Source organism: Mesocricetus auratus, unplaced genomic scaffold (assembly GCF_017639785.1).
Source record: "Mesocricetus auratus isolate SY011 unplaced genomic scaffold, BCM_Maur_2.0 Super-Scaffold_100015, whole genome shotgun sequence".
Taxonomy (NCBI): Eukaryota; Metazoa; Chordata; class Mammalia; order Rodentia; family Cricetidae; genus Mesocricetus; species Mesocricetus auratus.
In genome coordinates this window covers 62,221,884-62,247,891 of record NW_024429198.1, presented here as the reverse complement: position 1 = coordinate 62,247,891, position 26,008 = coordinate 62,221,884, and the positions used below count along the sequence as shown (strand labels likewise).

Genomic DNA, 26,008 nt, shown 5'->3' with positions numbered 1-26,008 from the left:
CAGCAGGAACATCAAGATGAGCAGCAGGAATAAAACCTTCCCACACTAGGACGTTAAATCTATTTGAACAGTATCACAGCTACCCTTCACCCAGGCTTCCCAATGGAGAAGAGCACACAGGAGCAGCTCTCAGACAAGTGTCATCATCACAGGATGAACTGTTATACTCGTATCTCTTAACAAACAAAATGGAAACAACCTAGCAAAATGGCTTGGCGAAATTCAGAACCAGAAGTGCAGACTTCCCCATTGGAAATAATCTGCTAAAATTATGGAGAAATATGACCTACTTCTGTTTTGTTGTTATTTTTTGTTTTGTTTTTTGATGCAGGGTTTCTCTGTAGCCCTGGCTGTCCTAGAACAAGCTCTATAAACCAGGCTGGCTTCGAACTCACAAGAGATCTGCCTGACTCTGCTTCCCAAGTGCTGAGATTAAAAGTTCTCGCCACCACCATCCAGAGACCTTAGTTCTTTTATTTTGTTGGAATTCTAACTTTTGTTTAGTACTTTTAAAAAGAAAATACTATTGCCAACTTATAAAAATTATTTTATGTCAATAAATTTCTGTTTTATGCAAAATGTTATTTTTGTAATTATGTGCATGTGTGTGTTGGATTTTGCACAGTTGAGTACAGTGACCACCAAGGGCAGAAACAGAAGCCAGATGTGCTGAAGCTGGAGTTACAGCTGGTTTTGATTCAGCCGATGTGGGTGCTGAGGGCTGACCTCGGGTCTTCTGTAAAGCAGTCCCTGCTCTTAACCATGGAGGCATCTCTCGAGCTGAAAAACATTTCTGCTTTTTTTTTTTTTTTTTTGATTTTACGAGACAGGGTTTCTCTGTATTGTTTTGGAGGCTGTCGGTCCAGCCTGGCCTCGAACTCATACCCTCAGAGCAGCAAATGCTCATGGAGCATAGGCTGGTGGCAGTATCATGATACCACGTTACCTTGATAACATCAAGATTCAGAAGGTTCTTCCAGCGTGACTCAGGGAGAAGAGACAGAGTCACCAGCTGCTCACTCAACTGTTCTGGAGACTCATACTCTACCATCTCATCGCTTGGCTCTATCTGTTCGTCCAGCACGTCCGTACCTTAAAACACACGCTCAGGTAAGACAAGGAAGGCTAAAGCTCCGCCATACGTCTCACCCACACCCACCTGTATTTACACATTCAATCAATGTAGCTTTGTAGACTCTTCTCACATATTTCCTTGGCTCAGTCCCCCCTTTCCCTTATTTCCTCCTATTAATTATAATTCCCATCAGTAGACGTCCAACACTTTTACACTGGCATACTATTTTGCAGCAATAACCTAACATTACAATGTACTCAAAAAGTATTTTGTTATTTTGTGATTACCTGGGGTTTGACAAGTCCCAGGAAGCATCACTACTGAAGGGACGTAATCTGGAGGAAGTGGTCGCAAGGAGACAACTGAATAGAGGGAAACATTGGACCTGAACAAACAAACAGCAAACGTTTTATGACAGTACCGTTACCACAGACATATTACCTTCAGAGAAACTTAATACCTGGTAATGATCTGTAAATTGATTTTGGCCAGAGACTACAGTAATAAACTAGCTAATATCTCAAAGAGAGACTATTAATCTGAAAATGTTATCATAAAAAAGCTATATAAAAACATTAATGGAACCAGGTAGTGGTGAAATCCCAGCACTCGGGAGGCAGAGGCAGGTGGATCTCTGTGAGTTCGAGGCCAGCCTGGTTTACAAAGTGAGTTCCAGGACATCCAGAGCTACACAGAGAAACCCTGTCTCAAAAAACCAAAATAGAAAAAAAAGAAAAGAAAGAAAGAAAATGAAAAAACCCAAAACATCAACAAAAACAAGTAAAGCCATTAATGGGACTGGAGGCAGTTAAGAGCACTGGCTGCTCAAGAGGATTAGGACCAATTCCAGCACCAAAGTGGTTGTTTTAAAACTCTCTGCAACTCACACCAGGCCATGGTAGCACATGTCTTTAACTCTAACCCTTGGGAAGCAGGCACATCTTTGTGAGTTCAAGGCCAGCTCGGTCTACAGAGCTAGTTCCAAGACAGCCAGGGCTACATAGAGAAACAGTCTCAAAAACAAACAAACAAATAAACAACCCCCCCCAAAAATCCTATATCAAAGTAGGGGCAGATTTCTCTACACTAATGATACAAATCTCAGTGAAAAACAAGAGTTGGGAACTCAGGTCCAAGTCATATCAACAGCTGTGCTCTATGGAACACATTTTATAATTAGAATTAGAAAAGACTGATATGGAGGCATATCCATGTAGAGCCAATACTCAACACACTTAGGATCAGTCTGCAATAAGCACCAGTGCCAGGATGCTCAAAGAACTGGGTGTGTGCGTAAATTCAGGAGAGGAAGGTTTTATAGGTCCATGCCCCGAGAACGCACCTTAGGAGCATTCTCTCATCTGTGTGCCTTACTTTGTTCAAAGCACACTAAAGCTCACAAGTGATTATCAAAGGCCACAGTTACAGAGGGTCAAGTCCTAATGGGAACTTCCTTTCCCAATCTTTAAATTCACTTAAGTCTTTTAGCAACCAAAAGACAAATTGCAGACAAAAATTATGAAATGTAGAATAGGCACTTGAAGGGCTGTCTAGATTATCAAGCATCAGCCATATATTCATGGGAGATTAATTAGGCTATGTGACAGTTTCACTGTATATATAAAAACAAACTAAATGTCAATTTTAACAACCACTAATCATGACCAATGATTGTCATTTTCCTCCTCCTCTTCCCCAAAATAAAAGAGGTATATGAAAGAACTCACCACAGGTAAATTCCAAGGTGATCCACATGGGAAGTTGCTAGAAAGTCTCCAGTGGGGGACATAGTAACATTGAGAGGCGCCGAGTCCAACAAAAAGCAGTCGATAAGGCTACAAAAAGAGATTTCAGTATTTAAGCTCTATTTATAGAGGTATATATATTTATTTTTTTAAAAGAACAAGCAACAAAAGTTGGGTTTCTAGGTTCCTAGGTGAGGACAGTTAACTTAATGAGAAAGAACCGACTGATTAGCTGGGGAAAGGTTCAACGGTAAGGAGAATACAAGAGGAAATACCGCTCTTCTTGCCCCGGTTTTGGTACACTTATGGAGAACAATTTTACAGACATCACACACCGAAAGAAGAGTAGGGAGGACCACTATGTACAGACACCAATACAACTTGCACATTCGATGGCGAGCCAGAGAAGGCTTCTGAGGGGCTGATTCATAAAGAGGTTTACCATCAGAGTGCCGAATACATTTGGACAGGAGGAGTACTGGGACTACAGTAGTAATCATTTAGCAACAAAAATCTTGACAGGATGGTTAGTGGCTGAAGGAAGCAAGAGTAGCCAGGGAACAAGAGAGCGCCTAGAGCACAGGCTCCTCAGCCGGGAGGGAGACCTTCAGGAGAGTAGATTGGCTTTGTGATTGTTTTACATGACTCGCTCACTGACTCATGTGTGTGACTGCTCTGCAAGCATGCATGTATTCAGACTGTGTGACTGCTCTGCAAACATGCATGTATTCAGACTGTGTGACTGCTCTGCAAACATGCATGTATTCATACTGTGACTGCTCTGCAAGCATGCATGTATTCATACTGTGACTGCTCTGCAAGCATGCATGTATTCATACTGTGACTGCTCTGCAAGCATGCATGTATTCATACTGTGACTGCTCTGCAAACATGCCTGTATTCAGACTGTGTGTGGCTGCTGGATCCACTGGGACTAGGGCCATAGATGGCTGTGAGCTACAATGTGCCAGAAAATCTAACCTGTCTTCTGTAAGAGCAGCAAGTACTCCTCACTGCTAGTCACCTCTCCAGTCCCAGAGTAGACTGGCTTTTTAAATTATTTAAAAAAAAAAAAAAACCTATGTCAAAGACAATGCATTTTCATGGGAACATGTAACAGCAAATGTCTGAAGTTCAGGCTCTATGCTCATACATGTGATTAGAGATAATAGCACTTAGGTCACCTCCTGCCCCCGTGTGCTGTTCTCACAAGTATTCTAATCTGAGTACCTGAGTAGAATGACTAATACAATCTCTACAACCCTGTGAGACACAATCATGTTTACCTGAAGATCAGAAAACCAAGTCTCAGTGAGATTTCAAAACTTGTCTAAAACAGAAAGCAAATGACCTAGATTTATGCCCAAGCAGACTGCACTTTTAACCACATGATTACTAATAAAACCACTGACTGTAATTAAAGATATACAGCAGTGTATGGAACACACCTTAAGCAGTGCAACTGTCCATGTCAGCTCTTCAGCTAAGACATTAGGTGACAACCCAAAATGGGAGAACACAAACAACTACAACTCCAAATTTTGTAAACTAACAAATGCCAAAGTGTGTGTGTTCAAGATAATCAATGTTGGCCAATCCTCTATTATAAGAAAAGAGACGCAATAAGCAGGCTGCCTTCTACTTAAGCCTGCATGGGAAAGTCACAAGAAACACTTGTGTTTGGGGACTTAGACAAGGAAGCAGAGCACTCATCCACTTAAAAGCCAGTGATGATTAAATGTCAAATTATCTTAATTCACATAATCTAAACAACCCAGAGCAGACAGTATTATCCCAGTATATAAAACACATTTCCTCCTTTGTCTTGATGCATAGCAAAGGTTTAAATATGTATGGGTGAAACTTCCTACCATGTTTTAATCCATCTGTTCAGAGAATTAACTACTTAGGCAAACTTGTTCCATTTGAGAATTCAGTTTTGTCAATTTCATTGTGCAACTTCATAGCCACAGCTGTGGTGTGTAGGTAGCCTGGCCTTTCACTGTGTAAAAGCACCAAATTGAGGAAGGCAGTTTACATATACACAGCATATTTTCCACTGTCACCCAACTCATAAAACCTCAATGTGCAAGCTTAATTGCAGACCCAAGTCTCCCAATAATCTTAGAAAATGAGGAGTCCCGGGAATGTTGTCACTTTTCACGATTGACATTAGGAACAGTTCATTCAGAGTGACCTAATTTTTAACACCAGAGCTGTGATGAAAATGTTTAATAAACAAAGGTTGCTGCTCTGGTATGCTTTTAAAAGGAGGGATCTAGGCAAATGACAGCTTCCCAGCGTTCTACAATAAGACACTAACACTTCTCTATTACCTGTCTCCTACAACAAGACACTGGTTCACTCTTAGAAGGCAAGACATAACTTGAACAAAGCTGGTATACAAAGCCTTCCTCCTATGCTTATTGTCTTGCTCAGCCATTTACAATACAATCCACCTCAGGCACATGACTGAATCTCTTTAAACATCCTTTCCTAACATGTCCAACAGACACAATAATAAAAAAGTAGACATGTAAGAAGTGTCTAATAACAGTTAAGTGCTAGCTTAGTGGATATTAAACAGCACTTGAGGTTTGATACTGCCTTTCAGGTTATCTGTTCCACTTCAAATTGTATTCAAAGAATTGTTTTTTTCTTTAATAAAAACATATCTTTGTTGAATTGGTGATTTTGGTTTCTTGTAACACCTCAACGTCTTGTTTCTTGCTTTTGTATGAACATGAAATAGTGCTCATCTAAAACATACATAAGTAAAAAAAAATAAAAGTTGAAAACGTACCAGGTTCAAGTCTACTAAACTAATTACTGGAATAAAAAGTTCAGCAAAAAGGCTACTGCTGAGTCAAAGTTTCAAGGCTTTACATGCTACTTCAGATCCTAGTTTTCCATTCCAAAGACAAACCACAAAGTCGCCATCCTTATTTTAATTCCAGTTCTATGATAACTCATTTTTGGAAAACTCCAACAGGCCAGGAGGCAATAGATTACCAATATTTCTAAGTATCTTCAAACTTCTGCTCTTTAGTTTTCAAGCTGAAGCTAAACTAACTCCAATTTGCTTGACTCTACATCGTGAACAAATGACACACCTGTGAACAAAAGTCCCTGGTGATCATGGCTGGACTCACTCTAAGTCAGATGCAATGTGCTGGAAGATGGGTGTGCTTTCTGCCTATAGCACAGTTACAGGGAAATGAGAGATACGGGTTTTTCCTTCCTAAAGGTCAAACTGCTTGCACATTTGAAGTTAACCAATTCCTGAGAATGTGCTGGATTAGCAGTGAGTTTCACTCATGAAACACATTTCTGACTCTGCCACATTACAGAGAAAAGAGAAGAAAAAAAAAAAAAAAACGAGGAAAGCTATGTCTTTTTGTCCTTTAATTAAATTCAGTATGAACAGCAGCAAAAATTCCCAAAATAAAATGTGTCTGGACTCTCTAGAGTGTCAAGACCACATGGGTGTTACTCAACATTTACACAGACCACTTCTTTTTTTTTCTCTGTCAGCTACTTTTTATTATTTTTTAAAATTTTTTAATTAATTAATTTTTTTATATTCCAATCCCAGTTCCCCCTCCCTCCTCTCCTCCTGCTCCCCCCATCCCACCTCCCATCTGCTCCTCAGAGAGGGTGAGGCCTCCCCTAGGAAGTCTACTAAGTCTGTTCCATTATCAGTTGAGGCAGGATCAAGGCCCCTCTCCACCCCCACACCCCTGTGTGAATCTGGGTATGGTATTTCTCCATGTAGAACGGGCTCCACTAAGTCAGTCTGTGCATTAGGGTTAGATCTTGGACCCACTGCCAGTGGCCTCATATATTGTCCCAGCTGCACCATTGCCACCTATATTAAAGGAGTCTAGTCTGGTCTTATGTAGGTTCCCCATTTGTCAGACAGGAGTCAGTGATCTCTCACTAGCTCTGGTCAGCTGATTCTGTGGGCTTCCCCATCATGGTCTTGACTCCTCTGTTCATATTATTGCTCCTCCCTCACATCGAATGTACTCCAGGAGCGTGACCCAATGGTTAGTTGTGGGTTTCTGGAAGAGGGGTCTAGCTTCTCTGGGGTTGTGGATTGTGGGCTGAGTGTCTTCTGCTTTATGCACAGACTACTTCTGTATCTCTAGTTTACAGGAATGCGTAAGAGATAGGAATTTACCTTGCTAATTTTTTTGTCATGCTACTGCCTGAAACATAAGAGATCAACAACACTACAAATAAAACAGTGCCAACTACACAGCAATAAACAGGCAGAGTCACATGTTCAGACACTGACTGAGAAATCACCTGTGGGACTTAAAACTGAACTTACCACCCAGATGGAAGGTCCCAAGTCCTAACAGAGCAATCCATCGCAGCACTTATCAACCAACGGCCATCAGGGCTGAATGTCTTTAAAACACAACAAATAAGATACGCAATATTAGTGTGCACATAGTTACATGCTCGTATACACATGAACAACTCAAAGCACACAAAACTTGAAAATAATTTTAGGCTTCATGGAATGACAAATGTGACTGCAAAATGCAGACTTTTAGTTAATATAAATAAAAATGTACTTCCTATATATCACTCCTCTGGGCCTTACATAAGTATTAGGTTTTTAAGTGAAACCACAACAGGTCTATGAAATTAACATTGTGCCAATACTTACAGCATTATTTATTTATTTACCTACAGAATTAATAAACTGAGACTGAACATTATTATTAAAAATAAATTTTTAAAAAGATTCAAATATTCTGAGACTATGTGGTTAAAAATATTCTGTAGTCAAATTTCAGCTGTAAAGATTTATAAATAAAACAATGCTGTTTCTTTGAAAACTACTGTACTCAACTCTAGGAATTCATCTAAATCATTACAATTCTAAAGATAGAGAATGAAAATTCTGTTAAAACAATGTTAATAAAGAAATTCTTTTACTTTTAGCTTAAACAAACAAACAAAAAGAAAACACCCTACTCTTTCCCCTTAAGGAAACTTTTATCTCTAAGAATGATCTAAAATATTTTCCAAACACACTGAGGTAATGGATTCCTGTTTGTAGCCACAAAAGGATGGACAAGGCCTGGCGGTGTATGGAGCACACCTTTAATCCCAGAATTTGGAGGTGGAGGTAGACGGATCTCTGTGAGGTCAAGGCCAGCCCACTGGTTTACAGAGTGAGTTCCACAACAGGATCCAAAGCTACAAGCTACAGAGACACTGTCTCGAAAATCCAAAACAATTACTTTGAAGAAGGCCAAGAGTCCTTCTTCAAAGTAGTGCTGAGAGCCTTAGCTTAGAAGTGAAGACTCCAACAAAAGAAAAACTGTAAGGTTACAGCAGTAAAGCACCCCAAAATTTGTATGCATCACAGGGATTATTTCTGATTAGCAAATGTTACTGGAGTAAATCCAATGCTAATTTATTCATCAGGCTGCAGCCAAGATTAGCAGGGAGGGGTGGTGCAGACAGGACAGGGTGAAACAGAGATAGGCTTGTGTTACAGAAGGTAACACAGTTATTAGACAGAAGTAAACACCTGAGTGGGAGAAATTACAGGCACAAATGGGGAAGCAAAAGCTACAAATGGAAAAACCAGGAAGAGCAAGCTGTCCGTGACAGGTGTTTTCTAAAACGCTACTTCACCATAACATCCACCCTGGTCCTCCAGATGCCGTCAAAACAAAACCTGCTCAAGGCCAGTTTTGCCATTCTCAAGTTGCAAATATAATTTCCTCAACCGATTTCTCCCACTTTTAAAGGAAAGGGTAAAGGATTATCAATTCTAACTTCTGCTTATACTTGACATGGCTGCTAAATACTAGCCTTCTATCCAGCAGTTACTACTTTTGTATATTTTCTCTTTTCAAATAAACAGTGGATCTGCAATTAATACTAAGTGATACCATTACTCAATACAGTCCTCAGTTCACAATTTTTTAAAGTTTTTAGTTTATTTAAATAAAGTATACTTTAAAACCTGGTTATGTTTTAACAATATCATACAACTCTACTAAGAAACATAATGCAAACTTCATCACATTTTTAATGAAATCTTTTGGGGTTTAGTTATATAAATTCTAGATTACATGATGGGGAAACCACAGAGACGGATGACCTAATCTGGTGGGAGCTCACAGACTCTGGACCGACAGCTAGGGCGCCTGCATGGGACCAACCTAGGTCCTCTGCATGTGACAGTTGTGTAGCTTGGTCTGTTTGTGGCCCCTAGCAGTGAGATCAGGACATGGCACTTGAGCTGGCTTTAGGAACCCTGTTTCCATGCTGGGTCACCTTGCCCAACCTTGATGCAGGGGGAGGAGCTTGGTCCAGCCTCAATTTGATTTGCCATACCCTGTTGACACCCAAGGGAGGCCCTGCCCCTTTCTGAACAGAGACACAGGAGTGGATGGGGAGGGGGTTTTGGTGGGAAGGGGGAGAGAGAACCCTGGAGGAGAGGAGGGAGAACTGTGGTCGGTATGTAAAATAGACGAAAAAATTTAATTAATAGAAAAAAAGAAGAAAAACTCTAGAGTAACGTTCTATCAGAGTAAATCTGTTGTGCCAGACTATGATAGATTCATTACAAATAGAAAAAAACAAATGAAAAATTATATGCTCACAATCAATGGATCACTCACACTACAAAGTATTTGGTGACAACTAGACAGTCTGTCGTCAGCTTTCTTTCTTTCTTTTTTTTAAAGATTCATTTATTTATTATGCATTCACTATTCTGACTGCATGTATGTCTGCAGGTCAGAAGAGGGCACCAGGTCTCATTATAGATGGTTGTGAGCCACCATGTGGCTGTGGGAATTGAACTCAGGACCTCTGGAAGAGCAGCCACTGCTCTTAACCTCTGAGCCATCTCTCCAGCCCCACACTCCAAAGTATACATGACTTTATTTAAAGACAAAAATAAACGTTGGCATTTATACTTCAATATGATGGTTCAACTCTTTGCAAAGTAATAAGCCATTTCCCAAAGTTTTCTTAAAATCTCTTTTAAAATTAGCCTGAAAGTGACGATTCCTTCTGAAAACCTTCTTAGGATGAGAATGAGGAGATTAGAAATAGCAGACTCAATTACTTGGACATCTTTACCCTGAATAGAAGGAGAAATGAGTGAGGCTATTTTAAAAGCTGTTTTGTTCTTACCATGTCATTTATTTGGCCTTGGTGTCCAGAAAACTCTCTGACAATCTTCCTAGTTTCAATGTCTAGGACAGTGATGGAGAAGTCATCCAAGGCAAGCCCCAGAATGCCACTGGCAAGACAAACGCACACGTTTTAATAAGCAAAGAAAAAACACTTGAACCTGAATTTTGATAATTAAAATATATCTTTGAGAAAATTAAACTATATGGAGTTATTTACTAAAATGCTCTTGATTTCTTCCCACTTGGTAACTTGCTTTAATTGCAAGTTTTCACTAAAAACAACAAAAAGCAAATCTTTGTTATTATAAGAAAAAGTTTACCTGTCCCTATGTAGCAGCATCATATTTGGAGACGAATCAAGGCTCACAGAATGGATTAACACCTTGCTTTTAAAGTTCCAGAACTTGAGTAGCCGCTCGCTACCAGCTGTAACTGTCATCTGGTTTAACCCATCTACCGCAACGCCTCTAACAGAGCCTGCATGAGCTTTCAAATGCATGTTGAAAGGGAAGAGGAATCAGAATTGGCAATACCCGAACAACACACCACGAGTGACCTTACCCAAATACCTAGTCTCATAGATGATAAAACCTAAAATCTGGAAGTTAAACTGACTTATACAGTAAGAAGAAAATTCTTAATTATTAGACTCTTCAGACAAAAACAGTCTAAATCAAAGAAGAAAAATAACACATATCTACTTTCCCCCTGATACATCCATGATTTTTTTCCCTTTGAATATTTTAATATGGTGGGTTTTTTGGTTTTGCTCTTGGAGACAGGGCTTCTGTGTAACCCTGGCTGTCTTGGAACTCCCTCAGTAGACCTGGCTGGCCTTGAACTCAGAGATCTAACTGCCTCTGGATTAGAGGTGGGTGCCACCACCGCCCAGTTTCAACATGGTGGTTACAGCATATATAACAGTACTACCACACAGAGTTGTAGAAACCTTATTTTAAAAAGGGGGGGGAATCGAATACCTTTATCATCTCCAAACCTCCCTCGATGTATACCAGACTGCATGTTATATACATCTACAGCTCCTGAGGAGAGGCCAATTACTGCAAAGTTTCCACAGGAAGTTATATCTACTGCCTTTAGGCAAAAGAAAAACAGAGGGATGATTCTATTAATTCTGTTTGAAAAAGTATTTAAGGCAACAAAACAGAACTAGTTAACTGAAATTAACTTAGGAGAATTTTTTATAGTTATTTTCAAGTTGATATAAAGCTGAAAACATAATAATAGTTAAATACCTATTAAAAACCAAAATATTTTAATCATGATACACGAGTAGCAAATATATAACAGTCATATGCAGTTTATGTAAAATAAATGTATCTCAATACTTTAAGTATCATCACTATGTGTCAACAAGCTGCTTTTTTTCTACATCAAAAATACAAGACTATCTTCATGGCCAGAAGAATCACTACGTACCAATTTGTAAATTAGATGTTTTTCACCCAAGAGATAATACAAAAAGACTCACACACAAATAAATAAATGGATGGCTTTAGGACTCAAGTAGAAAATATTTAATTGAAGTTTACTATGTCGGCCACATAAAACTTAGACACCATTATTCAAGATGTACTTGAATAAAGCATAAGAATACTGAGTGAGCCGGGTGTTGGTGGCGCACGCCTTTAATCCCAGCACTCGGGAGGCAGAGGCAGGCGGATCTCTGAGTTCGAGGCCAGCCTGGTCTACAGAGTTCCAGGACAGCCTCCAAAGTCACAGAGAAACCCTGTCTCGAAAAACCAAAAAAAAAAAAAAAAAAAAAAAAAAAGAATACTGAGTGTATATTTCTCTAAATAGCCTACAAAAAAAGGAAACGAAACATTGTTTAAAAACATTTTATCTTTCAAAATGGAACACTTAGTCTTACCTAGTTTTGAGTAGTATTACAGTGTATGCCCTCAGGACGTAAGACATTACTTATAAGTAATAAAAGTCCCATGGGCCCTATTATATTTTTCAGAACTTGTATTTATTTAAAGTATTTGCCTGTTAGAACACCTACTTCTAGTAATTTCCTTTTCTAACTAATTCACTCAAGTATATTATCTAAGACAGAATAAGCAAAGCGAAACTAAAGCATGAGGCCACCTCTGACTTCCTGACAGCCACTCCTGCTTATTCTGTCCCGGTTACTGGCTTTGCTCCAGGCGGCTGAGTTGTCAGACAAATGATTCAGCACCATTTAAGATCCCATGATACGTCTTTCTGCTAACCACAGAGACCCACACATTACACTCTGAGTGATCACTGTGGCCATAAATTACAATTGTACATTTCAAAATAAACTGTCTTGGGTTTAAATCCCAGCTTCATCACTTAAAACTTTTACGGAACTTAGACACGTTTCTTACTGCATTAAGCCTGTTTCACTGGATTAGTACCAGCTAACAACAGACTATAGCAAGATTGTTGTGAGGATAAATGAAACAGTGCATGCTGCTCAGAGAGGCTGCAATCACCTTTACTTCCTAAAGAAGCTCAAGATTTCTGAGGTTTAAGCCAGGTGGTGGTAGCATATACCTTTAATCCCAGCACTTGGGATGCAGAGGCAGGGGGATTTCTGTAAGTTTTGTGGCCAGCCTGGTCTACAAAGTTACACGGAGAAACCCTGTCTCAAAAAACAAAACAAAACAAAGACTTCTGAGGGTCAGAAATCCATAAAAAATTATTAAGATCTGTTTTTCAGACAAGAAAATACTGCATACATATTTGTAAATAAATTTATACAAAATGGGGTGAAACACTGAATTATACTTTAATAAGCATTTTCAAAAGCTGAGATATCCACTAAAAATCATTAGAACGAACAAGTTCATCAAGGTTACAAGACACAAATGCAAATGTTAATTACTCAATACATTAGTAATCAGTACAATCTACAAGCAATTCCACTTAAAATTGAAAACAAAACTCAATAGTTTTTCTGTAAAACTCATAGAACCAGAAGAGCCAAGCTAGTCTTGCAACAAGAACACACTTGGAGGAATCACACTTCCTGTCCTCAAACCATACTACAGATTGATTGTAAGACAGGGCAGTAACTGTTAAAAATAAACACATATACAGTCAGGCAGCAGTGGTGCACACCTTTAATCCCAGCAGAGGCAGGTGGATCTCTGGTCTACAGAGAAACATCCAGGTCAACCAAGGGCTACACAGAGAAACCTTGTCTTGGAAAACAAAATCAAACAAACAGAAAAACAAAACAAAAGGAACTGACACATACAAATAGCCCAAGACCATGTGAATAGATGCTTAACACCACAAGCCCCGCAGGAAATGAAAATCAAAACATAGGGTGACTGTACTTCACATCCAATCACAAATTTAAAAACCTAAACAAATTAAAACTTGATACTGTTAAGGCGTTATCTCTAAACCATTAGTAGTATCAGTAAACTTGGAACAAAATTACCTAAGGGTGTTGTTTTCAGGAGAATAAACTAGGTCACTTACTGTTGCAATGATGTCATCTGTCTTTAATTCTTTTGGCTTGAGAAAATAAGCACCTATTGTAGATCTTTGGTAATTCCAGGTTGTGCAAGACAGCTTACCTTGGTGGCAAGCAATGATACCATCCCAGTCACTTTGACGAGCTTCCTCTTAAACACAGGAAAACCACAAATCAAAATGCGTGTCTTCCCACTCACTCACCTATGAGCTAGGCATCTTGTATCCCACGTGCACACATGGTGCCAAGGACACACTAGTAAAACAAGCAGGTTCTCCCTAACATCAACCAACTTTCCAATCTGATGGATTATAAACAGATAAAAACCATATATTTTGTTTGACACATGCAACATAAAATGGCTAAATGAAGCTAATATATCTTGCCACAGATTATCTGTTAAGAAAAAATGTATAATAATAAGATATGATGAAATGACAGTGTTTTCTAAGGGGACTCAAGAAGGCTTTATTGAGATTTTATGATAAAAATAGTAGCTCATCAAGAATGGTAATAAAACAGATATTTAGCAGGCCAGTGGTAGTGGAGGTGTTAAGAGTACTGGCTGCCCTTCCAGAGGACCCAGGTTCAATTCTTAGCACCCACACTGTGGCTCACAATCATCTGTAACTCTAGTTCCAGGAATCCATGACCTTTTTCTGGACTCTATGGGCACCAGGCACGTATGTGGTACATACATATAAATGCAGGTAAAACACCTATACCCATTTAAAAAATGAATTAAAATTTTTAAACAAAAAAAAGTAAGAAAGACTGAGCGAGCAAAGATGTGAAGTATTTCCTTGGAAGAGGTGGGAGAAGGAATACAAAATACAAAAGACCTTGAATGTCATGAAGACAGTGTTCTACCCCAGAGCCATGAAACATTTCTAAGTATGACTCAGATGTACGATTAAGAAGGCAAAAACAGACAGGAAAGTGGTCAAAACAAAACACTGGGTGATCCCACTGTTGCTGAAACCTGGAAATAACCTTAAAAATTGACACAAGTCTACTAAGCCATTTCTTGGTAGTTTTCACTGACTGATTATCTGTGTGCCTCCTTCTTATAAAGGAGTTCTGTCCTAATGCCACAGTATTCCAAGTCAGGAACTGTACACAAGAACTGTGCCCTCATCTGTTGCTGTCTCAATGAGCTTTTACTAGCAGACATATGATACAGTAAAGAGAACTACAAAATCAAATGTTTCTAATGGCTGTTACAGGAAAGGGGTATTAACACAAAACAAATTCCTGTTCAAGGTAACCTTTTCAGTGTTCACACAAGATCAGCGTGCATTTGAGGTCACCTTCTAAACATCTTACAGGAGCATTTATCAAAGTTGAGGGTATAAACATAAAACAAAGGAGACATTAAAAAGTATGAAATTACTCACCAGCAGCAAACTTTGTGATGGGCGGTAGCCTTACAGACATGGTGTTCTGAAGTCCTTTACGTTTAACTATCTTTTTATTTACTAATCCTGGAGTTGGGTGAAAGGGATAATAAGAAAGTTCCTTAATGAAAAAGTATGGTAAGGAAAAGTTTTCATTGTTATAATAAATGTATAGAACAAAATATTCCCAATTAAGTTAGAGGCAAAGCAAAGAGGTCATTACCACTACCTTTAAATAATGTCTCAAGTTAATTAAATCATGAAAATAAATTGTATGAAATAACAGAAAAGTCAAAACAAATTACTTTTCAAGGATTCTATGGTCATAGAGTCAGATGAGTCAAAAGAACCAAACACTGCAAGTCAGACATTCAATGGGATGTTTGTGTCAAGCCGGTAACAGCAGTCAGATAAAAATACAGTTAAAAAACGCTGCGTGATTAGAAAAAGCCTGTAAAGTACCATTTAGTAACATTGTGAGTGTAGTAGCACCTGAGAACTCGAAACCTCTGAAAACCACGCACGCACTCCTAGGTGAGAAGAGCTGGGGAGGGGCCGCCTCGCTCGTTTCACTCCAGGAGTTTCTTAGAGATGTGGGTACACAAATACATGGGTACACAAGGGTATAAAGAGTGATCAAATATATATTTAACTATAATAGTTTAAGTAATGCCTCCCTTGTAGACTTTTCAAAATGCTATCCAAGAGAAGAAATAAACTAATGGAACTTCTTCAGATCTCACAGAATCTTGAACTGATCTTTCCTTTTCCTTTTTTTGTGACTAGCAGCTTGTTTTCTATCTTGTAAATGACTTACCATGTCCCAAGCTCTTGTTGAACTTTTCATGAACTGTAGAAAATGACTGAAGAGTTCCATCTTGACCTATTAATATGAACAGAGAGCCCCAGTCAGATTTCATACAGAGCATGTCTGCATGGGCTGCATGAAAATTCTGAGTGCTTATAAGAAAACAAAGAGTCTTGTGATCTCAGTGTCTTCAAAACACAAGAGTTGCTCTTGGAATGTGTTTTCATGTTCCTCCCAGGTGTAGCGAGTTTACTTCAGCTGTTGCTATTCATAAGACAGTGTGTTGTCCTTGTGGTTGAACACCTTACTCATGTGATTCTACACCCTGACTGTAAACTGTCTGATGCTCCCAATGAAGTCGGCTATTGCATTTTTAGGCCTCGCTCTCACAAGCTCACACCACCAACTAGAGCAATAAGCACATGCCAGTCACAGATGTTAGAAAGCTAAGGTTTATGCAAAGCTACAGTTTGTAATTACCAAACCAACTGAGTACCAAGTTTCTGCCTCTTCATGTTTATTCAAACCAAGGTTAGAAAGCAGAAGCTCACTTGCACTTAAAATCTGCTGTCCGTTTTGTCCATAGTATCTGATCTTGGTAAGAGCAGCACTGTGTCCCATTCTGAATCTCAACAGCCGTCCTTCACCTGCAGGGCCATCAAATATCCATATCTACAAAGAAACAGAGCGGTAAGCTGCTTCCACCACGCGCCACCTGCAGGCAGGTCAGCCACCTGCTCAACACAGTAGCCAACACTAGGCAGAGCCTGCACTGCTGCTGTCCCCCTGGGGGGTCTCAGGGGAAACAAGCTGCGGCTCTGGCTCTAACCCACTCCGTCAGTCACGCACCCTGCTATGCTTTGTTTCATCTACACCAATCTCGTCCTGCACTCCTTTCGCCACAGGTTCAAGGTTGGCACACTAAAACAAACTTACAATCACCCAAGTCACTTGTGCTCAGAAAAGGACAATAGTCCTAATACCCTAAGAGCGTTGTCAGCGCCATTTGTAACAAGCAGAGGCTCTCTATGCAGAAATGTCAGCCCAGCTATTGCTGTGGAGTGTGCATTTCTCATCTGATTGATTAATTTTTTGTCTTCCAGATCCCAGAGTCCAATATGGCCACACGGACTTCCAGCTGCCATTACTGGATGACCATCTGTTAATAAAATAAAAACGTTAACAAAAACATCCCAAGACAGTAATTCTCTCAGTGTGTAAATTTAATTAATCTACCCACATATCTATGCTTTCTTCTACCATAGCATTATATTAATTTCTATTAGGTTAAACTACAAGGAAACATGTTTAAAAAGGACCTTTATCTTCCTAGTGATGAATGTTAAGTACTCTTAACTCTTATGATGAAGTAAGTGAAGTTACCTGTGCGAAATGAAATGGAGGTGATGGGTCCCCAGTCCTGACGGAACTTCATTAATGTTTCATCAAACTTAATGTTGTGAATGACAACCTGACCAGACATTAGACCAATGGCAACAACATCCACAGCAGGGGCCTGAAAATTAAATGACTCAGCCTTTATTTTCTTAACTTCTTGATGATGTACACTATTATGTTTTATCAAACAAAACGCTGAAGGAGTTAAGAAAAATCCCACTAATATTATCATTCTGACATTATCAGTTATTAACATTCAAGTATTTAACAATGTGTTTTCCAAATTACTTCCCAGCTTCAATTCTGCTAGTCACAGTGTCCTTCCAACCCTTAAACCAATGCTGACTGGTAAGAAAACAGTCATACAGAAAGGGGGACTGTATGTGAATTCACTACAATTTCTGAGTAGAAGACACAGAGAAGGGTCAAATCTTACAATCATGAAAAGGATTGCCATATGCATGGAAACATAAGCGACCCACTTAAGCAGGAAGTAAATGACTGTTTATTAAAATATGAAAAAATCTAGAAAATATTCTAATATTTATAATTAGTCTGTTCCAGCATTAGTAGTCAATAATTATAATGGTGTTTGGTCTAACAGAGAAATTAGTTTCCTTACGAGCTCCCTTCCCTTCCAGTATCATTATGGAATGAGTCAGGCTACACATTTCAACAGGCTGTTAAGTGCCTGCTGCATGGCGGACTCTAGAAGCTAAGGATAACAAAACAGGACCCGTGTCCTCCAGCTACTGAATCATCTGAGAACTGGAGTCCTCAGGGTAAACAATCAAAACCAAACAAAGTCAAGGCGGAATGCAGATAAACTGAGCTGGTGTGGGCAGAGCATAGCAAGACGCATGAGGCTACCCCAGCAGACAAACCAGACACTCTGCAGACATACACCGTGCAAACGCTCGGCCAATAAACCTAACAACAAAAGCAGCTGCTAACGTCCAACAAACACCAGATTTGGAGCCTCAATTATTTCAAACACCAAAGTTTAGTCCTGATGAATTTCTCTATGTGCTCTATAGTCCCCTTTCTATCATCGTTTTCATTTCTGTTCCATATAACCGGCATGCTTGTGAGTGAAATCACTGGGAAATGCCAAGTACATACAATTGCTTTATAGCAAAGCCAGTTTCTCTTATTTTCAGTTAAGTTTCTGAACACTTTCTTCAATTTCCTTAGGGTAACAGTTTAAAAAGGCTGGGTGGGGTGGGGTGGGGGCACACGTTTAATCCCAGCACTCAGGAGGCAGAGGCAGGCAGATCTCTGTGAGTTCAATGCCAGCCTGGTCTACAGAGTGAATTCCAGGACAGTCAGGGCTACACAGAGAAGCCCTGTCTTGAAAAACCAAAAAAAACAAAAACACTTTAAGGAGCAACTAAGGTATGGATTTTATTTAAGTCTGAAAACACAGTCACTCTAGGAGAATAAGCATGGCTACCACATGTTTTGTTTTTCTCTAATAAAAAAATACTAACCTGTTGAAGGGCTGTTACTCCAACTTTCCATCCTGGAAATGTATACAGAAGTTTACTACAAGGAGAAAGAGATAAAACTTACTTTTTAAAGGAAATCAAAATCTATATTTAAGAAAAATAACAGTGTTTTTGTCTTTATATCAAGGGGTACTTCAGTCTTTTTTTAAAGGATTCATTTATTTTTCATGTATATGGGCATCTCGCCTGCATGCTATAGCTGTGTACCAACCACATGCTTGCAGTGAGTCCAGAAGAGGGTTGCACATCCTCTGCAAAAGCATCCAGTGCTCTTAACCCATGGAAGCTAACATAGCTAGTTAGTAAGTAATCGGGTCCAGATGGATTTTAGACTTCAAGCTACTAATTCCAAGTTCTTAAGAAAAACAGCATGATGAGCAAAAGCCACTTTAGAGTAAAATAACAAAAATAAAATACAGGTAGATTTCTTTTTTATTACAATTTAATTATTTCTAGAAACAGCACCAGTGATGGGAGTAGTATTTGTACATTACATGAATTAATTGGACAATTCTGATGCTGCCCTGGGTTTCAGAATCAAATCATCAATGAAATAAGGTCATGAAACACAGATACCAAAAACAAAACAATCACCATGTATTAAATCATAAGCTCAAATGGGCATAGTGTAGGCTACTCAATAACTATGCAACGGATAAAGTACAGCAAACAGCAAGAAATGTAAAGGGGAAAACGAAAAACCTAACTTTATAGATAGAAACACTAAAAAAATAACTTTAAAGATAGAAACAGATCGTGGTCAATGCCCCTGAACCTAGCACAGAGTAGGTAGTCAAAAGATATTAAGTTGAACTGAATACTGACTAAAAACTAAAGAAACAGGATTAACCAAACCTTCCCCTTGCAAACGTATAAAGAATTCAGAAGGGACAACTGGGGAGGACTCAAATACTCTGTGTATGTGTGAGTGCCCACATATAACGTATGCACACCACAGCACGCTTGGTACCTGAGGAAGAGGGTGTCACAGCCCCAGGAATTGTAGCCCCAGGCAGTTGTGAGGAACCTGATGTGGGTGCTGGGAACCAAACCCAGGTCCTCTGCAAGAGCAGAAAATGTTCTTGACTATTGAGCCACCTCTCCAGTCCCGTTTGCTTTTTAAAATACTACATAAAGAAAGTTGAGCTGTCTTCCCTTTTCTTTGGATAAGCATTCAAATAACAGGTAAATATGTATTTAAAAGCATTTTGGCAGTCTTCCACCTCTACTAGCAGTAGATAGTAGATTGATAGTGATTAAAGTAATTTCTATTTAAAAAGCATTTTTACTAGTCACTGCCCAATTACTTTATGGAAACCTTCATTATAATGATATGGATTCTTCTCCATGACTGAGCCACTAGTAAATACTATTCAGTGGGTATTTATGACACTACCCATCATGTACCAGGGCAATATGCCAGCTTTCACATGTGAAGTCAGGGGCAATATTTCAAAGGTAGAATAAGGGAAACAATGAATGGAGAAACATCGTAATCTTTGAGGAAGCAGTAGATAAAGTGAGAATTACGTAAGGCATTTAAAATTAAGTACTTACTTGGATTTTACATTCCATAACTGCAGGCTTCCCTGTTCACTGCCCAGTAGAATTTTATTTAAGTAGGTGCTTGGATGTAAAATAGTCGAAATTTGAAAAACTGACTTATCAAAAGTCAACTGAAGGTATTCTTCTACAAAAGTAAAAGTTATTGACAGCAAAATTATTATGAAGTAATTTTTACATTTTTCATATACTCACAGCTACAAAAAATTAAATATAATATACCAGAGACTTAATATAACTAAATCAAAGACTTACATATTAATCTATTAAGATTGATTTGAAAATCATTTATTTTTGTGTATGGGATGGTCACACATGGACACAGTATGCATGTGAAGTCAGAAGACAGCCCGTGGGAGCTGGCTCTCACTCCACCATCTAGGACTAACACAGATCACTGGCAAACGCCTCTATCTGTTGAATCATCTCACCTACCCTTTACCCAGTAAACATTTCTTGAGAAATAAAATGTAATCGGGCAACTTGTAAATGTCATTTAGACTATGAAAATAACTGACAAGCTCTAGTGTAAATACTATTACTCAAAATTACACTGCCAAATCAGTTTACAGAAAGGATTAAAAAGATCCTGAGGGTGAGCATTAGGGTTTTATAATTCAATAAAGGAGCAGGAAGGGAAAGAATGTTCTAAATGAAACACAAAGTATCTGCAAAGCTCTATGAGTCATTGAAATAAAATGCAGAGGCAAACCGCATCAAAACCAACAGCAGTAATGATTACACAATTCCTCAAAAGAGCTTCCAACAGAGGAAGGCAAGTTACACCCTGCAGTAGGGCAGTGGTACAGCAAACAGCCATTTGCTGCACGACCAAAAAGGTCTTAGAAACTGTAGGTTTACGACACTTAAAGTTACTCTTTACTTTTTATTTCAGTTTGTGATTAAAACAATGTTTCAATAATTTGCCAAAAATTTAGTATCAAAGAAGACACAATAGTTGGGTGGTGGTGGTTTGCACATTTAATCCTGGCATTCAGGAAGCAGAGGCAGGCAAATCTCTGTGAGTTCAAGGCCAGCTTAGTCTATAGATTCAGTTCCAGGACACTCAAGGCTACCTGAGGAAACGCACCCCCCCCCCCCACGCACACACACACTGGCACAATGGTGAAGATAAAGGGAAAAGTGTACAAACATTAGGGAATGCTAATTTAAGATTTTTTTTTTTACTTAAAGTAACTATAAATAGCTCCATGAAGAAAGTATTTCATTGTGCTGTTGTAACAACAACACAAGATTTGGGAACTAGCATCAAGGAGCCACATCTGTGACCTTATGAATTCCTGTCTTCACAGGAAGTACTTTTTCTTGCATGAGCAAAAAGAAAACAAAGGGTTACTAATTTCAATGAGGACATTGGATACCTCCCACAAGGACAACATCTAAATATTATTTACTAAAAATAAACATGCTCACTGTCCAACTGATCACCAAGAGGAATAGAAACAGGTAATTCAAAACAGCCAATTCAGGATGGAACCCCAATACCTTATTAAGGAAAGCTGGGTATCCTGGTGGTAAACTCTTAACCTTTAAAAATTACACAAGCTCTTACACACAGAGCTACTGCAAGGGAGTATCGGCTAAATGGCACTGACTCACATCCTTTGCAAAAGAGTATTTTCTTTCAGGTTACAACCATAACCTCCTTTACTTAAAGGTAAAGATATTACCCAAGAATGACTCAGGTGTCAATGTGATTCCAAGCTTATTTCTCAGAGAAAACCACATCACAACACATCACCAACCTTGGAGAACGGCAATGAAAACTGTTAGCTGAGGTGAGCACACGTAACATATTGAAAGCAGTGCACGGTCTAAGTGAAACTGCTTAGTTAGAATCTTCCACACGTGCTAAGTAACTCTCAGGGTTTTATTGCAGACATGTGAAAACTCTGGTGTAGAGCTTACTATGGTGATATATTATTTATGATTTATTAAAGCTTGCCTGAGGATTCAGAAAGCAAAGTCAGCCACAAGCCATAGAAGCCAGACATACACCTTTAATCCTAGGATTCAGGATTAAGAGGTAGATGGATCTCTCTTGAGTTCAAGGTCAACTAGAGATACACAAGATTGACCTGAGGTAGTGGTAAGAGCTAGTGGTCTGCTACTTAGCTTTTTTGAACTTCAGCTGAAAACTTTGAACCTCGTCTCTGGGGCTTTTATTTTGCAAAGACTTTCAACTATATACATATCCTGATTTAGAGAAATAAAGTCTTACCTTCTGAATATATGTGCCAAATAATAAGAACGCTGTCAGTATCCACAGAGATAACGTGATCCCCAAAGGGTTGCAAGAGACGGATTTCTGCCTTATGGCCCTTAAAAGTATGTACTATCTATAATGACAAAGTTTAAAAGAAATTCATGTTACTCAGTCCATCATGTATTATCCAGAATGCATGTTAACAATGGAAATGCTCATACTAAGAAATGTAGTCCAACTTTTGACTATCTGAGATTAAATGATGAAATAATAAGGAACCAGGCCCAGCCCTGTTCAGCTGCTCACTCAGCCAATTCAATAATAAGAAAGGGAAGTCTGGAGTAGGAAGACATCAGAAATGAGAGCTAGAGAGCTCAGCCTTTCTCTTGCGGTTTCAGAAGTGGTGTGCACACACACAAGCCCCACCCCTAGTGTTACCAGAGCAACACCGTGCATCCTAGAAAAACGTAAGCTACCGAAGACTGGATTCCACAGAGTCCACCATAGTGACCAGCAGATGAGACTTCTGGTTTGACAGACAAACACTTTATAGCAGCTACTCCTTCCATAACTAAATTCCTCTCTCCTCCAGTGTTCCAGTCCCCACCAGGATCCAATAATTCTACTATCTTCATTGATCCTTTGGCCCAGCAGGTGGTCAGTTTTCCCACAGCTGATAGCCCCCAAGTCTCCTTGACTCTGTTCCCCTAATCCTGAACATACAGTGAATAGTTCTTTAATTAAAGTAGAGAGACCCTATCTTGAAAAACAAACAAACGCAAACCAAAACAAACCTCTTTATTACGGGCAAATGCAGAGAAAACCTTCCCATACGCAGCAAAGACTAGCCTCCCATCAGCTGCCATGCAACAGATATCTTGTGGAACAGAATTGCCTAGGGAAACAGAAAAGAAATATGGGCTGTTAAAAGACTTTGGAGTGACTGGAAATCTTAAATACACATAAAATAGTTTCATGACTGTAATTCAAATATACATTTAAATAAAAATGAGTCAGGGTATGAATTTTTGACTTCAAATATCATGCATGCAGACATAACAGAATTCTAAGGAAAGAAAAAAATCTTTTTGAGAAGTTGAAAAAAAGCAGCACTTATACAAAATTCTGGCAGATGGACAACTAAGTAGCTATCACTGCGGACATGTTAAACAATATAAAGTGTATTACTAATTCCAAGAAAAATTGAAAAGTAAATCATAACTTGGACTAATCCTGAAAAACTACACAGTACTCTATACGCTGACCACTAAAATAATTACATACAATATGGTTTCTACTCAGTCTTCTGCAAAGTTAAATATGCCTATCACCTCTAGCCATTCTCATGATGTAACTTCCTAAGTCCTCGTTCACTTATACGATCACTGCCCATTCGCTCTCATTCCTCTCTCAGGGCTAAAGAGCTTTGTAGACAGCACAGTCGGAAGTGTTTTTAATTTGGGATTTAGGTTCTACACCAGTATTTTTATAGGACCACTGACTCATTTTCTTACTCAACTTACTCTCTTCTGCTTGTTTACTTAAAACGACACACGCACATGGTTTATCAGACATATAAAATGAATTCCTGAAGTCTTCCATCTAACATGGATTGTATCTGAAGGTAAAACTAGTCTCTCTCAGCTGCCAAGCCCTTAGTCCACTACACAGCCTTCAGAAAGTAAATATACATCTCATTGAAAAACCACAAACTAGCTGAGTCTCTCTCTTGAATAAACACGGTAGTTGGTCCTTCCATAACTAAATTCCTCTCTCCTCCAGGGTCCAACAACACTATTCTCCGCCTTGGTCCCATGACCCAAGTGGTGGTCAGTTTCCCACAGCTGAATGCTGGAATTAAATGTGCAATTAAATCAGTCTCTAAGTACACGTTACCCCAAAATAAGTAGTGACAACAAGGGAAAAGGTAATTTTAAAAAGGATCCTCCTCACAAAGGTCACCTTAACCAAATCAAAGTTATCACTGAGACTACAACAGCACAAGCACCAAGAATAATTTCATCACTATTATTTCTGACAGAAGCGCCTGAGTCCAGAAAGCTCAAACTGAGACGTATTAAAAACCACCGACAACTAAATCTTGGGCACTTCATAAACAACAGTTTTCATTTTGAGATGAACGTCAGTTGTACAATATCTGCTTAGAGTATCAAAGCCAACAGTTTGATCCCAGCACAGAAGAATTAGCCACCAAAAAAAAAAAAGTTCTGATGAACCACAACTAAGTGACATGACAACAATAAAACATGATCCTATCCTGTCCTTTCAATGTATGACAAAATAAAAACTAAACATAGCAAACACAAACAAATTCAGAAAAAAGTACACTTACTTATGGCAACCAGACTAAGTTTCTGAACCTGTTAAAAAGACAAATAGCAATTAAACACATTTTCATTAACAAAAACAACTACAATATCTAAGACTCCAAAAGTAAGTTATTGCCTCCTAAATAAGTTTGCTACACTGTCCTTCTAAAGAAAGATGGTCAGCTGACCCTAGCTTGTATTATGAGGATGCCTGTACTTCACCTGTTTTACCAGGAGTGACGGGATAAAGGACAGACCAACAGCCTCTGTCAATGGCCAAGAGTAAGTATTTTAGGCTTTGTGGGTCACACAGATTTTGATCGTGGCATGAAAGCAAATACACATAAGTGTGCATAGGTCAATCCCAATAAACTGTCATGTATGGATACTGAATTCTAATTTTTACATAGTTTTCAGGTCATAAAATGTTTCTGGTCCTCCTCCAACTTTTACAAAATCATAGAACCACCCATAGCTCATACGAAACAATGGGTGTGACTAGTTTACACACTGTAACTCACTGATCATAGTGTCTGGGTAGGAATCTAGCTGTGTGACATCAGGAATTTTACTTAGCTACTGTGTGCCTCAAATTTGACCCTTGGTGGTGGGGGGTTTAGAATGCACACACACATTATAGGATCATTCAATGAGGTTTTGAACAGAATGGAGGCAATCATAAGAGTGATGTTCAATAAATATCAGCTAACCAAAATATGTCCTATCCAAAACCCTGTCTAATTTCCTTGAACTATAAGCTAATCTATAGAAGACTGAGGGCATGATAAAAGTTAGGCCAGATAAATGGTAGAACAAGTTTGCTCACAAGCGTCTTGCGTATCAATGGCTTGAACACAGAAAAGGTTCGTATTTTTTAACTCTTATTTCCAGTTTCAGACAACACACTGGTTGATATGAGCAGCAGAGCCTTCAAATATATCTTGCTATTACGGTAGGAGTAACTGTTAAAAATGGACAAGTTATAACAAGACCAGACCGTCACTGATTTTTTTTCTTTAAATCAGCAAGCTGCCACAGATACACAAAACAAAAGGAAAAAGACCAACGTGTTACTTTTCTAATCACACGTGTTTGGAAGCACAGCATGGGGGGGGGGGGGGGGAAGGGTGTGTTTATATGTAACAGAATCCCAAGGGATAATTTCCATCAGCCAGGGAAACTTCAGCAAAGCCCTAGGCTGGCAAGCAAGGAGTGAGCCCCAACACAAGCCTCTACAAGGTGCACGACCTCATCACAACCCGCTCCTCTCAACGCTACGGAACCGGGCTTTCAAAACCCAAGAG

The 26,008-nt window shown here is 39.0% G+C and overlaps 1 protein-coding gene across 3 annotated transcripts in view; it reads right to left on the bottom strand.

The window, feature by feature from the left end:
• The window catches only part of Wdr36 (WD repeat domain 36), a 30,406-nt gene that overhangs the window by 3,407 nt on the left and 991 nt on the right, over positions 1–26,008 (bottom strand). For all 3 annotated transcript variants that reach the window (XM_040758040.1, XM_040758041.1, XM_040758042.1), the window contains exons 2-19: positions 24,728–24,755; positions 23,169–23,269; positions 22,390–22,507; positions 20,142–20,274; positions 18,567–18,621; positions 17,062–17,194; positions 16,662–16,837; positions 16,230–16,350; positions 15,688–15,753; positions 14,871–14,957; positions 13,479–13,624; positions 10,979–11,093; positions 10,319–10,484; positions 9,997–10,105; positions 7,157–7,236; positions 2,803–2,910; positions 1,363–1,460; positions 947–1,092 (exon numbers count right to left, since the gene is read on the bottom strand). In XM_040758040.1, the coding sequence (XP_040613974.1) occupies positions 947–1,092; positions 1,363–1,460; positions 2,803–2,910; positions 7,157–7,236; positions 9,997–10,105; positions 10,319–10,484; positions 10,979–11,093; positions 13,479–13,624; positions 14,871–14,957; positions 15,688–15,753; positions 16,230–16,350; positions 16,662–16,837; positions 17,062–17,194; positions 18,567–18,621; positions 20,142–20,274; positions 22,390–22,507; positions 23,169–23,269; positions 24,728–24,755 (1,986 nt within the window). The remainder of the gene's footprint in view (positions 1–946; positions 1,093–1,362; positions 1,461–2,802; positions 2,911–7,156; positions 7,237–9,996; positions 10,106–10,318; positions 10,485–10,978; positions 11,094–13,478; positions 13,625–14,870; positions 14,958–15,687; positions 15,754–16,229; positions 16,351–16,661; positions 16,838–17,061; positions 17,195–18,566; positions 18,622–20,141; positions 20,275–22,389; positions 22,508–23,168; positions 23,270–24,727; positions 24,756–26,008) is intronic.